Raw genomic sequence first — 13,863 nt, 5'->3', positions numbered from 1 at the left:
TCAAAATCCCCCTTTCTTCTGGCGGGAACACTCCCACTTTATTCATCAGAAACAGACTCATTTTCAATCTCTCAATCACACACAAAAATCTTCAACAAAAATGGCACCCAGAAAGAAACCCATCACCAGCAGCAGCGGATCCAAAAAACAAAACCAACAAAACTCGTCACAAAACCCCACCAAATTCGGCATCCAACATTTCTTCGAACGCCACACACAAAACTCACAAAAACCCAATATCCCCAAAAACCCATCTGCCCAATCCAATCTTGGGTCGGATCCTAAAATACCCATCAACCCAGTTTCCACTAAAAGTACTGAAAGTGTCCCCCTTTTTAATAATAATCAAGATAATAGTAGCAGTGCTAATTTGGGGGTAAATGTAATAAACCCTAAAAATAGAAATGATAATGCGAAAAGTGATTTTGAAAATGATTTGGGATCTGGGAATTTGAAAAATGATGGAAATAAAAGTGGGTCTGAAAGTACACCTGTTGAGGATTTGATTCCAGTTGAGATGGATGTTTTAGAGGTTTCGCCGGAATTCTGCAAGTCGGTTTCGCGTAAACGGATAAAGTTTTCGCCTGGGATGGTATGGTTTTTGAGCTCAAGCTTTTTGATTTTGCACGTTTATGTAATTTCAACTTTCAAGATGTTAGCTTTTTGGGGGTTGTTTGAGATGTTTTGTTTAATTAGCTTATATTGAAATAAGATAAGTTATTTTCGCATAAAGGTAAGCTTTTAATGATGAAATAAGAAAACTTTCAAGTTTTTCTTGTCGAAAAACAGTTTATTTTTTCCATAATGATTGGATATATGTTTTTTAGTATCAATTTAGTCTTTTCAAGAGCAACGTTTATAGCCCGATTCTGTTTATCTTCATTTGAAGTTAGAACAGTGAAATGAACCAGGGTGACATCCTTTACCTAAAGATAGTTAGAAATGCAACCCTTTTGAAGCCCAAGAGTTATATATCGACATTATTGGCTATGCTTGAGTGAATAACATAATGAGCCTGGACTTTCGATATATACTTTACTTACCTTTTAGATTAGCACTTGTGTTACATTGCATTTTTTCTAGTAATGCTGTTTTTGATACATATATGTTTTGAAAGTGAATGAACTGAATAATCGAATAAGTCGCTTTGCTAAATTTGCATTCGCAGAATTCAGAACTTTAAGAAAAGTAGCAATGTTGATAATGCGTAAAGTGTATATCCCTTTTTTTCCTATTTGTAATCTGAGACGTGACTTGTTATCTTTGGATGTGTCATATTATGGTAGCTGATAGATCAAAGCCAGGATGATGGGGGTGATGAGGTTACATGGAGGATTTCTCCCGTAAACGAGAAGCTTAATGCATTAACAAAGAATTTATTAGAAGTTCAAGTGCGGAAAGTTTTAGGAGAATCTTCGCGGTTCAACATTATGAAATCTAAACAAAATTTTGATAATAAGGCATGTGGCAGGAACTATAGTTTTAGCTTTTATTTTTGATTACATCTGCTTTAAACAGTCTTCTGATACAGTGCAATGTTTGCTATACAGATTTCACCTCCTGAGAAATCTACTGAAAATTCTTTCAAATTCTTAAAGGCGATTAATTTGGAAAAACGCAACCTTGAACAAGATTTGTTGCTGTATGGTAATAATGAGAAAGCAACTGATGATAATAATATAGATTGCAGGAGTCCTTTTAAGACTCCACCATCATGTCACGATAAGGTTTGTTCTTTTTTATGAAACCAACCCTAACTTTTAAAATTGTCTTTTGACCAACTTTCATGAATAAATTACAGACTTCTGATAATGGTGATGTTAATGAAGAATTAACTCAGCTGGGTTCAAGGCAACACAAAAAGGTTTCTACTTTCAACTATTTCAACCTAGTATCTTACTTAAAAAACCAGAGGTGGCAAAATGGGTTGGTCGGTCTGGTAGATGGATCAAAGTCGGCTGGGTCAGTGTGACCCGAACATTACTTCTATAAAAAACAGTGTTTGTCAAATTTTATTAGAAAATATCTTAAGAATAGTTAGTATGCATTTTCGTGAATGAAATCATAAAGGTTTTGTGCATTAAAAAACACTTTTTGGAGTTTTTGACTAGTTCCCTCCCAGTGCTATTTTAGGTCTATATTAGTATAGGCATGCAATCTTACCCCGCTTTTTACGGAATTGGGTATCGTTGCTGTTGTTATGCAACCTTGTTCAGATCTCGTATATCAGTATACGCTCATTATTCTTGTTTTTTAGGCATTACTCGACCTTCTTGATCAAGTAGAAAATGTAATCAGTGTTGAAGATACAGATACCAAAAGCTCATTAACTTCATGTAAAAATAAACGCTATATTGAAATTCTTGGCGGGGCTGATGTTTCCGTGGAAGGGCCATCAGTGGGCTCCACCGAAAAGGTCAAGGCGGAACCCCCCAATGTAAAATTTCTTGTGTTCGAGGTATGCATCAGAATTTATGTACTTGTTATTCTTAATATATAATCAGTGCAAGTGGTGATCTATTGCAATGTATCATTCTCTTCCTTAGGTATCCGAAAAGCAGTTTGTTGGTAAAAATGGTTCTCAGTGCTTATCAAAGGTGCGTTTCTGAAATAATTTATGTACCAAGCTTTACCTCGGTGTAGATATGCCGAGATGGACGGTTCTAGGTAATTGGTCACAACTAACTCCCTCAGTTGAACTGGGTTAGTTATCAGTACAGTCAAAATGGATATGGCTGAATTACTTTTCAGTACAGTGAAAAATGGTTGATTTAATCTATATTATTATATAGTTATGTGCCATACTTTCATATAAAGATGATATCATCACAAATTCACAATACTAATTTAAAGCTTTGAATAACATATATTTGGAGGTTTTATGCATTAACCATTTCTTCTGGTGGCTTTTAACCTGTTTGACCCATTCAAATTTAAGCCAAGTACTTCAGCTGAATCACTTAAGGAATAATGTGAACCAAACTGACTCATTCATTAGTAAACGACTAAATGGATCACAATTAAGATTACCATATCTGCGCAGGTTTTAAGGTTACTGAATGAGCAATGTGGAGAAGAGCAGTCTGTGTATTTGTCAGATGAGTGGTATGTAGCTAAGATTGCCTATTTCTACAACATTCTAAATGCTGATTACTTCCAAGTTCAAAATCTACATACATTACGAAAATTTATTTACTTCTGCCAATTCTAAATCTTTAAATACTGGAAAAGGGTTTGTGGATAAAAGTTCCATATATTTTATCCAGGTTTTATAGTGTCATAGCACCTGGAGATACTGTACACGTTATTGGTGAATTCAATGAGGGAAAATGCGATGTGAATCGTGACAAAAATTTTCTTATCGTTCACCCGGATATATTGGTGTCTGGAACTCGGGTAATCTTTCTCTGAGCATCTTATTTTATTTTATCAATGATAACTTTGGCACAATCTTTTTTGAATAGTCGATCATAATTTCCAATTTTGATTTCTTATCAACAATTTGAAATGCCGACAGGTTGCTGGTAGTTTCAGCTGCCCTCGTCGCACTGTACTGGACGAGAGACTGAAGAATAATGAGCAGTCAGCTTCAGCACTAGTCGGCACCTTGTTGCACCAACTCTTTCAGGTTATTAACTTAAAATACTCGTATTCCTTCGGTTTAAAGTTTAAACTAGAGTTGGAAAAATGGGTTGCAAAGGCGAGGTGGACAAATTGTTAAAACAAGTAGGCGTTTGTATGGTTGGGTTCTTTCTCTTTTCATTATGGTTAGTTTACTGACAAGTATTATCATAGAAACTGTAATATATCAGTAATAGTTAACATTTTGAAATTCATGATTAGGAGGTTTTATGCCCTAAAGTTACATGTTAGGTGAGTTTTGACCTTCAATCTGTTATAGATAAAGCGTTACCTGAATCTGTTTATTCATTAGTAAATGGTTGAAAATAGTCTTTTTTGGTTTTACCCACCACATTATCTTCGATCAGAGCACTGTTATGCTCATTGCAGTTATATTATAAGCCGGGTGGTCTTTCATTTTTATTTTAGGCTGGACTTATTAGGGAAACTCCAACCAAAGAGTTTCTGGAGGAGTATGCAAGAGTCTTGCTTCAAAAGAATTATGAGAGCCTATACGCCTGTGGAGGTGAATAAAATCTATCCTTTGCTTCTTCGAAAATAGCAAAAATGAATGGTTCAGATACTGACAAAATGTATATGAAACTAACTTATCATTTTGATGGTTATTTCAGTACATGAAGGTGATATTCACAAGACCATGATTGAGGCAATCCCACGGTTATTAAGCTGGATTTTGCACTTCCGAGATTCAAAGGTGACAATACTATGAACAATTTTTATAAGATATAACTTTGATTTTATGGCTCAAGCTGCTATTGTAATTTTGCCATTCATGTTAAGAACCTTTTCTTGGAGGCTGGAGCTATTAGGGCATGGCACTTAGTTTTTTTTTTTTTTTTTTCCTTTTTATGCGAGTCTTACCTATGTTTGATTGGAAGGTTAACATCTTCTCATATTGGTACATACTACATACTCTGTGATAATTTTATGATTTGAAACTGTCAATTTGTGCAGGTTCCTTCTTCTAGTGTTGATTTTGGCTCCAGTGATGGAGTTAAAAAGGTGAAAATATCTGAGGTAGGCATCTCATGTTGTCTCATTTGTTTTATATGTTACCACCTCCATATCCCACATATATGTGCGATTGGTATTGTTGTTATAAAACTTAGATATTATGCTCAGTTTCCCAATCTTCACTGCATCAAGTAGGCCAGTAGGGTTTTGCTTCTGACGTGATTTGATCTTTACATTAGGTTATTGATATTGAGGAGATGGCATGGGCTCCAAAATATGGCTTGAAAGGAGTTATAGATGCATCTTTGCATGTAAAAGCTGCTTCTAATGCTCATCAAATCAATGATTTTATCATGCCCCTAGAGTTTAAGACCGGAAAAGCAACCAATGGACAGGTCCCTTAATGTTCCATTTACCTTCTTTCATGGATTTTTTTACACTGCTTCTATTAAATCACTTCTATCTTGTAATGTAGGCGGCCATGGAACATAATGCCCAAGTGAAGTTGTACACCCTTCTTATGTCCGAAAGGTGTTCTATATTCATATTTTACCACGAATGCAACCCCATGAACATCTCATTTGTTTTTCTTGCTTACATTTCTCTTTTCTTTTTCCTTCTTTTCTTTTAGGTATAAAAAGAATATAGATTATGGTCTGCTATATTATCTCCACACAGATCAGACACAAGGAGTTGCGGTTCGAAGGTCTGACTTGGTCGGGCTAATTATGCGGCGTAATGAGCTTGCAAGTGATATTCTGAAGGCATCAATGACACAACAACTTCCACCAATGCTGCAGGTTTTTAGTTACACATGTTCTCTTATTAATAAACTATTCTGTATAGGTGGCGATTTGAATGTGCCTTTTTGCCTTATGTTTCATTTTTGATGGGAGAAACGGATGAAATTGGAAAGATTAGCTTTAGAAGGAACGTACAGAGTGGTCCCAAAGTGTACAGTTTATTGCATAATATCTTTTTATTCATTGTTTGAAGAATAAAAGTTATATTGAAATAGATAACTTCTGTAAACATTTTGACACACCAGTAATCTATAACAAGCTCTAACTATTGGTCTCAAAGTTTTTTGAGTCAACCTGAATCATTTCAAAAATTAACTATGTTTATCTGATCAAATTTGCATCCTATACCCAGTTGGCCTGACCTGTGAATATACCATCTTCATGGCTTCATAATTCACAAATGCTGTACTTTTTAAGTAAATACATCGTTTAACTGTTTCAGGTTCCCAACATGTGCAAAAGTTGCCGCCACCTTAATGCTTGTACAGTATACCATAAGGTACATTTATGTTCTCTGAAAAGCATTGTGCTGACATAAAACCTTAAATTATACCATTAGTTAAAAGTTTTAACTATTTAATGGTTTTGTATTTAAGTTGCTACCTTGAAATTACTGCTAGTAATGTAACTATTGGATTGTAAGTGATCATATCTAAGTTTCTATAACACCTCAAATCCCAAAGTCATGTTCTAGACCAATATCTTCAAATCACAACTCAATCCATGGTGGAAGATATTAGTTACCTATAAGGGTCTCAAACATAAATTCTTATTCTAATGTGTGTCGGGTTGTTACAATTTCAAGCCTTGTTTTCATGTGGGAAATAGGATACGTGACTTCCAGAAGTCAACACCCAGTATTATAACATAATGTAGGGAGTATTGATCCTGACATAAGAATATGGGCTTTACTATGGTGCATTAAGATTCTTTTTAACTATGTACGTAGCATAAACCTAATAATTTGACGGGTTTTGCTTGTTTAGGATATGGCTGAACTTCCTTTTCACTCTACATATATGTTGTTAGTCATGATTCATGAGAACAAATGATAATTTCTTATTTCATATGAATAATAGCATTGTTTAGCCCCAAATTAACTGTTAGTGGTAGCAATTTGGGGGGTGGGGGTGGGTAATGTGTCATATTTACCAGAAACACATTTGTCCAGCTTTTTTAGTATTTTTACTGTTTACATATAAGTGTATCAAGTATGATTCAAACGTCCTATTATTTCACTACTAATATCCTTTGGCTACTTTTATTTTGTAGGCTTCATGTAATTTATGCTTTAGGTGACGTGTAACCCTTTGATGCGCTCAAACTGTTTCTTTTTAAAGTTATTTTTAAATTTCTCTTGCTTGACCTGCTATACGCCTATACCCCGAATCAACCTATTGATAAGTGAACGGGTTGAAACTGTAATGATGGTTATGTTTTATACTGAAGGTACACAACGGTAGCATAGAGGGAAGTGGATTAGGTGATGTCTACAGTTCACTTGTGAACCACTTAACAACTGCCCATTGTAGCTTTCTTAAGAAATGGGAAAGGTTGATCGACTTAGAAGCAAATGAACTGGAGGTACATATATTAGCTAGACTCATAACTAACTCATATTTAATTTTTTATATTATATAATCTTTATTTGGAAGCAGTCTCTCGACCCTTAGGTAGAGGTATGACTGTCTACATCTCACCTCCCCCACACCTCGCCTTTGATGGGATTGGGTGTTACTTTTTTTTTATCGTGATCTCTTTTTTGTGTTTTTTCAATCGCCAGACTGTGAAGAAAGAAATGTGGAACTCAAATAGTTGGAACAGTACAAATTCAAATACTTGTTTATCCTCCATTGTTCTTGACCCTTCAGATCAAATTCCACATAATAAAGTCACTCAAAGCAACCGGTTTGTTTATCGTTTTGTTCGCCAAGTCCATGACACGAAGGATTCAAATCCTTCATCCTCGGGAAAGGATCTGGAAAGTTCACTTAAAACTGGGGACTATGTGGTAATTTCATGACTATATTATTAGTTGATTAAGTTTATAAAATCAGACATTAATGGGTTCTTTTTATTTCAAATTAATAACTTGATAATCTCATTTCACTTCTTAGATCTTGAGTACTGACCCTGATCGTCTTGTGGCTGGAAGAGGTGTTATAATGGATTTAACTCGTATCAATGTCACGGTATCATTCTTCTTTTTGTAGTTTCTAGTTATTGTCTATAGAAAGTAGTAGATGCAATACTTTTGGCCTTACTAATGACTCTGGTATTTATGGCTAACGGTTCAATGAACTCCAAGCTTAGCTTATAATATTGATATTGAGCGTATGCTTATTTGTTCATTTATGTCTGTGAGCTTTTGCTTAGTTGTTAGTGAATGTTCGTTACTTCGTTTATATATACTGGTATAGTTTATATACATACATATATATTAACGAATAGCATAAATGAAAAGGAACATATTATATATTTTAAACATTGTATGTTAATGTATGTCTCATTCTTATGTTCATTTACCTTTTTAAAAGGACGAAATGAAATTTTTTTTTCCGATAGTATAATGTTCGGGTTTGCTCGCTTAAACGTAAACAAATGAACACAAAATTTTGTTTGTTTAAATGTTCATGTTCATTCGTTTGTTTGGCTAAACCTAAACAAATGAACATGAACAACTTTTGTTCATGTTTGTTTGGTTTGTTTACAGCCCTATGCACAACTTTTTTTCTAGGCACATTCCTCACCAATAATGGATGGACTGCTACCAAGTATTTGTTTTTTGGCTAAAATTGCCTGCAATTATTTTTGTACAGGTTTCTTTCTCAAAGCGCTTAAGGCTTCCAGGGAGCAGTCCTAAAATCATCCATGATCTTCGTCAAGAGGTTTGGCGGATTGATAAAGATGAATTCACAGCATCATTTGCAACAATGAGGTAGTTAGAGGTTCTCACTGTTCTTTTTACTTACAGCTCTCTATGTCATCTTATGGGTAGTGTTTGTGCAAATTTTGACTAACAAGTTTATATCTTCAAGATTCAACCTCATTCAAATGTTTCTACAAGATGATAGAAGCTCCCACCTCCGAAGTATGATCGTAGACCTTCATGTGAGTCTTCATTTAGCATGTACAAATCTTTTACATAAAGGGGGAAATAAGGTGGGTTTTGTATGGTTAAAATGGGATCGGGTTGAATTAAAACCAAACAGTTTTGTCCTTTTCTATCAGTATTTAAAAAAATATCTAGTGTGCCATATATGATTTCAACTTATGTCCATTAAAGCTATATTTCATGTTACTCATTTGATCCATTCGAGATACAATATAACCTAGATTAATCCGTTCATGTGAAGGCTCCTCGATATGATGGTGGCTGTATATTCAGTCAAGATCCTGCTGTATCATACATTTGGTCAGAGAAGACTTTAAATAATGATCAGCGCAAAGCAATACTAAAGGTCGGTATAGTAATGTACGTTCCAGATTTAATTATTTCTGGTTGGTTTATTTATTGAGATCATTTTGCTAATTTTCAGATACTTACAGCCAAGGATTACACACTTATTCTAGGAATGCCAGGTACTGGCAAGACATCCACAATGGTCCATGCTGTGAAGGCATTATTAATGAGAGGTGCTTCCATATTGCTTACATCCTACACAAACTCTGCTGTTGATAATTTGCTTATCAAGTTGAAATCTCAGGTCTTTTTTTCTCTCTTTTTCATGCTGCAATATTAATACTTCTCTCTGTGACACATACGTTACTGTGTTTTTGGTTGTCGCTAGAGGTGGCAAGATGGTCGTTGGGCAGGTTGGCTATTGGGTACAGGGTAAACTGGTTCGTTTTCAGTCAGGGCAAAATGTGCCAAGTTCGGTCTTCTGCAAATACTTTTTGATCTATAATTAATATAATTAACGTGTTTATGGTAATTACAAAAACAATATTCATGCATTTGTAATCTGTATCTTTGATCTAAATAATTTAAAAGTTTGTATGCATTAAAACAGACTTTGGTGGACTTTCTACCTGTTTGGCCCTTTCCCTTTTGACTGTACTTTTTATTGATCTACTTTAGATAAAGTAAAACCCAATAAAATCCGTTCTTGAGTAAATGGGTCAAAATTGTCACTGCTGAAGTGTAATTTTCATATTCTTTTTTTTGGGTAAAGGGTTTTACCACTGTTCGTAATTTATTTTAGATAAAACTACTACGAATATCATATGCTCTGAAATGACTCATGAACCACTTCAGGGCATTGATTTTATACGTATTGGTAGAGAGGAAGCCGTGCATGAGGAAATTCGTGGGCATTGTATTAATGGTTAGATCTATATACCTTATATTCTTATACAGCATGTATTCAGTCGAGTCATAGATATTGAGTTACCTTTTCTTCACAGCTGTTGATATGCAAAGCACCAAAGATATTAAGCAGAGACTAGACGAAGCCAAAGTTGTTGCAGTGACATGCTTAGGGATAACCAGCCCTCTGCTTTCTGACATGAAATTTGATGTTTGCATTATGGATGAAGCTGGACAAATCACTCTCCCCGTATGCAGTTATTTCTTTTCATTTTCAGAATACTTTGCTCAAACGTGAATACCTGAAATAGGCTTCTTTTCTAGGTCTCATTAGGACCTTTGATGTTCGCATCAAAGTTTGTACTCGTGGGAGATCATTATCAATTGCCTCCACTTGTGCAGGTAGCTTTTTATATAAATTGTCGTTGTAACTTTCTGTCTATGATAAACAACTGATTCAGCTTTAACACTCTGCTGTCTTAGAGTACTGAAGCTAGGGAAAATGGAATGGCTGTAAGTCTCTTCTGCAGACTTTCAGAAGCTCATCCCCAGGCAATTTCAGCCTTACAAAGCCAGGTGTATATTATATACTCTATGTTTAAAAAATATATTATGTATCTTTGATGATATTATCAAAATTCTTCAACTGTAAATTGCAGTACCGTATGTGTGCACCAGTTATGGAGCTATCCAATGCCTTAATATATGGTGATAGGTTACGTTGTGGTTCTCCTGATGTGGCAAATGCAAAACTCGAGTATACAAGATCAACATCTTGTTCATCATGGCTAAAGAAGGTAACTTTAAATCATCCACTTTAATAAACTTTACTTTTCAATATATAATATGCTTAAACCTTCTCGGTCTGTACTTTATTTTTTTTTATGGTGGTTTTTACTGTTAACGAATATATTGTCTCCTGCTTCAACCAATATCATAGATCTTTGTTTCAAATATAATCGTATAGCCTTAAAGTTATATTTAATCTTCAGGTATTGGATCCACTCAATCAAGTAATATTCATCAATACAGGTTTGTCTGCTATCCTATCTTCTTTTAACTGTTAATTTGTATGTGTTGCTTACAATTATTTCATGTTCACAGATCTTGTGCCTGGTTTAGAGGTAAAAGATTGTAAGACTGTAAATAATCCACTTGAAGCATACATAATCACAGAGGTATGCACTGCATTCTCAAGTACTCCAGCCATCTCATGAAAATTTCAACTTTTGTAATTAATATTCTCCAGCAATACCAAGATGATACTGAGGACTAAATTGTTAAACCTAGAAACATGCCTACAAATCTCCTGGTGAGACATAGAAATATGAATGACCTTAACACTTGAGTAAAAATTCGCCGTGCGGGTGTTTTACGGCTGTGCTGCAGTTGTGTAAAATCGAAAAGTTTGCTGCTATCTTACAGTCTAAACCCTTTAAATTTATAGTTGTGACTTGAAACCGCAATAATCAGGTTATAATGTTTTGGGTATACCGAAAAGGTTGCTGGCATCTTAAGTTTAACCATTTTCAAAAGACTTTCATGCAATATCTCACAAGGCATATCTAATTTCTTCAAAAATCAAGATGATCTTTTTTCTTCATTTTACCTAATAATTTGTTGAATAATCAGAACTTTATAACACTGAAGTATTTGACTGTTTGATCAGTAATCTCAAACATCAGAAACACATTCAAAGATGATTTATATCAGATGCTGTTTGTTTTAAGTTTTACCAGTTTCTGTGGTCATCCTTGCAGATAACTGATAAACTAACTTGCCAAGGTATCCGTGGTGAAGATATTGGTGTTATAACTCCTTACAACGCTCAGGCTAACCTCATTAAACAATACGTTTTAAACTCGGTGGAGATACATACTATTGACAAATACCAGGTAATGTAACACTCTCACTGTATTAACATTTGTTAGCTAGTTAAAAGAGAAGGCACCTGAGTTTCAAACTGCTTCAAATCATGAAAACTATTTTTTTTGGAGGAATTAATTTGAGAAATTATGCTTTTGATTACGATATAAATTAACCCCAGATGCATAAGATTTTCAAGAAAGCCTTAGCTGCTATTTGTTCCTGTCACGAATTATGCGTTTGATTAGTATTATCCATATATCTCTCAAACTTTTAAAATGAGTTTTGGTTGATCTTGTATAATATGCATTTCATCATATGCTTCAAAGATTAATGTGCGTTTGCATGCAGGGAAGGGATAAGGATTGCATCCTGGTATCGTTTGTAAGATCAAGCAACAACCCAAAAAACTGCAAATCCTCACTGCTTGGGGACTGGCATAGGATTAATGTGGCCCTTACCCGTGCCAAGGTTAGCAATGTACATGTCATCGTGTGTTGAAAAAAAACTTTGTTACAACTCTTGACTTTGTATGTATTGTAAAGAAATGGTTAAACAGAGAGGTGAATTAACTACTTAAACACAATCACAATTATGTTGTGAGTTGTGACCTTTCTTTATAGCAATGTTCTTGACAAGGAGTTTAGAAGCCATCATTGCTTTTTAAAATATGTATATCGCTCGGTACTAGGCAGCCAGCTACTAGGTTTACTGTTTAAACTTATATTTTACTGAAAAGCTAAATATTTTGCTTTTCAAAATATTATAAAGATAATGAGACCTTGCGTAAAGTCTTCTTGCATTGCTATTGTACGTATCTGACTCTCAAAACTATGTATCAAACTTTTAATTCATTGCTTTTGTATGCATCCGGTACCTCTTCATTAGGTCACAACTTTTTTTGCCAATAAGTTGCCACATCAAGGTTTAGTATAAGAGGTCACATACATTAGCAAATTTTGAAAGTATGATGCATATTAGTAGTTGCGAGTTTGATAAATAGCGTAGCAAAACTGAACAAGTCTAATACATGATATGCATTTATTTCTTTTCCGAATCCAACATAGTTCTAAAATCTATGCTATAACTTGGGCTCTCATTCTGATTGTTTCTATTTTAATATGTACTTAAGACACGTTTTGTTTGTTTCGTGGGTGCAGAAAAAGCTAGTTATGGTCGGGTCACAGAGAACACTGTCGTATGTACCAATACTGAAGCTTCTTATAGAGAAGGTAGAAGAAGGATCTTCCATATTGAATATGAAAAAAGACGATATTGATATTAATAAACACCACCTTAAGAGATGCTCACACTCAAAAGGTGATTGTAAGTTGTAATTTTGTACTGATTAATCTTTTGAACAATTGAAAATGGTTAATACAAAAATAGTTCAGTCTCTGCAACAGTTTGGGTACGTCTGGAGTTTCTTTTCTCAAAAGAAATCTTTATTGAGACATTGTCTATTATTATGCGGGAGCCTTCCAAAGAAGTTAATTTTGTTGAACATGTTTATTATAAACTTTTCTACTTGTGTAATCAGTAAGAAAAAGTCACTAATTAAAAGGACTCCGAAATAACTGATTTTTAGACCATAATCCTCCTAATTTGCTGTTTTCTCCTGTGTTCCAGTTCGTGATTTGGGATTGCAATTCGTTAAGCCCTATGATGAACCCGGAATTAAATTAATTTCATATGAGTCTTACATATAAATTATTCTCATATACTTTCCATAGTGTTATCGAAATCATATACTAATGAATTTAGGAGGCATGATCGTATGCAACCTGGTACATTGATGGATTTTCTGGAAATTACGTAACATACTAACATCAATATTGATTATCTAGTTTTATAAATCTAGTTGGTTTCCGCGAGCGCGTTGTAATGGGAACAACCATTTTTGCTACTAAAACACTCATCCCCTTGTAGGTGTACCGAACCAATTGTTGGAAAGGATAGTTTTCGTGTGTACCTTTTAAAACTTATATATATATAACGAAAGACTAAAAATACAAGCATGTATTCTTTATAAAACATACAAATGATTAATATTTCCACCAAGATTCGGTTACATCATAATAGTTGTCATAACAAATAAACTGGTGATACCTTTCAATTATAATGAAATCTTGTATGACAAAATCAATATTCAATAATATGAATATTTTTACAATTGATTCACACAAACACTTCAAACAATATCGGTTGTTAGACGTTAATCACTAAAACCAAACTTTACCAAACTCTTAGCTTGGTTATTTGAGAATCCTAGACGTGAACATCAAATAG

The 13,863-nt window shown here is 34.4% G+C and overlaps 1 protein-coding gene across 1 annotated transcript; it reads left to right on the top strand.

The window, feature by feature from the left end:
- Nucleotides 1-12,972, top strand: LOC122596772 (DNA replication ATP-dependent helicase/nuclease JHS1). The gene is made up of 33 exons (XM_043769399.1): nucleotides 1-592; nucleotides 1,287-1,460; nucleotides 1,551-1,727; nucleotides 1,802-1,864; nucleotides 2,258-2,458; nucleotides 2,547-2,597; nucleotides 3,044-3,105; nucleotides 3,267-3,396; nucleotides 3,518-3,628; nucleotides 4,051-4,147; nucleotides 4,254-4,336; nucleotides 4,597-4,659; nucleotides 4,836-4,991; nucleotides 5,072-5,127; nucleotides 5,228-5,396; nucleotides 5,842-5,898; nucleotides 6,849-6,983; nucleotides 7,183-7,410; nucleotides 7,517-7,591; nucleotides 8,219-8,337; nucleotides 8,438-8,510; nucleotides 8,756-8,860; nucleotides 8,939-9,106; nucleotides 9,658-9,727; nucleotides 9,807-9,958; nucleotides 10,033-10,110; nucleotides 10,192-10,284; nucleotides 10,368-10,505; nucleotides 10,701-10,740; nucleotides 10,813-10,886; nucleotides 11,469-11,603; nucleotides 11,926-12,045; nucleotides 12,735-12,972. The coding sequence occupies exons 1-33, from the start codon at nucleotides 101-103 to the stop codon at nucleotides 12,909-12,911; spliced, it is 4,122 nt and encodes a 1,373-aa protein (XP_043625334.1). The 5' UTR covers nucleotides 1-100; the 3' UTR covers nucleotides 12,912-12,972.
- Nucleotides 12,973-13,863: the final 891 nt, after the last annotated feature.

The sequence above is a fragment of the Erigeron canadensis genome, chromosome 4 (genome assembly GCF_010389155.1).
Source record: "Erigeron canadensis isolate Cc75 chromosome 4, C_canadensis_v1, whole genome shotgun sequence".
NCBI lineage: Eukaryota > Viridiplantae > Streptophyta > Magnoliopsida > Asterales > Asteraceae > Erigeron > Erigeron canadensis.
The sequence above is the reverse complement of the archived record's forward strand: the minus strand, read 5'-3'. Positions and strand labels throughout refer to the sequence as shown.

Excerpts from the sequence above, each read along its gene's own strand:
- LOC122596772 (XM_043769399.1), top strand. The coding sequence starts at position 101 with ATGGCACCCAGAAAGAAACCCATCACCAGCAGCAGCGGATCCAAAAAA. Across the intron at positions 4,992-5,071 it reads GAAAAGCAACCAATGGACAG|GCGGCCATGGAACATAATGC; the intron begins GTCCCTTAATGT and ends CTTGTAATGTAG. Across the intron at positions 10,285-10,367 it reads TTTCAGCCTTACAAAGCCAG|TACCGTATGTGTGCACCAGT; the intron begins GTGTATATTATA and ends TGTAAATTGCAG.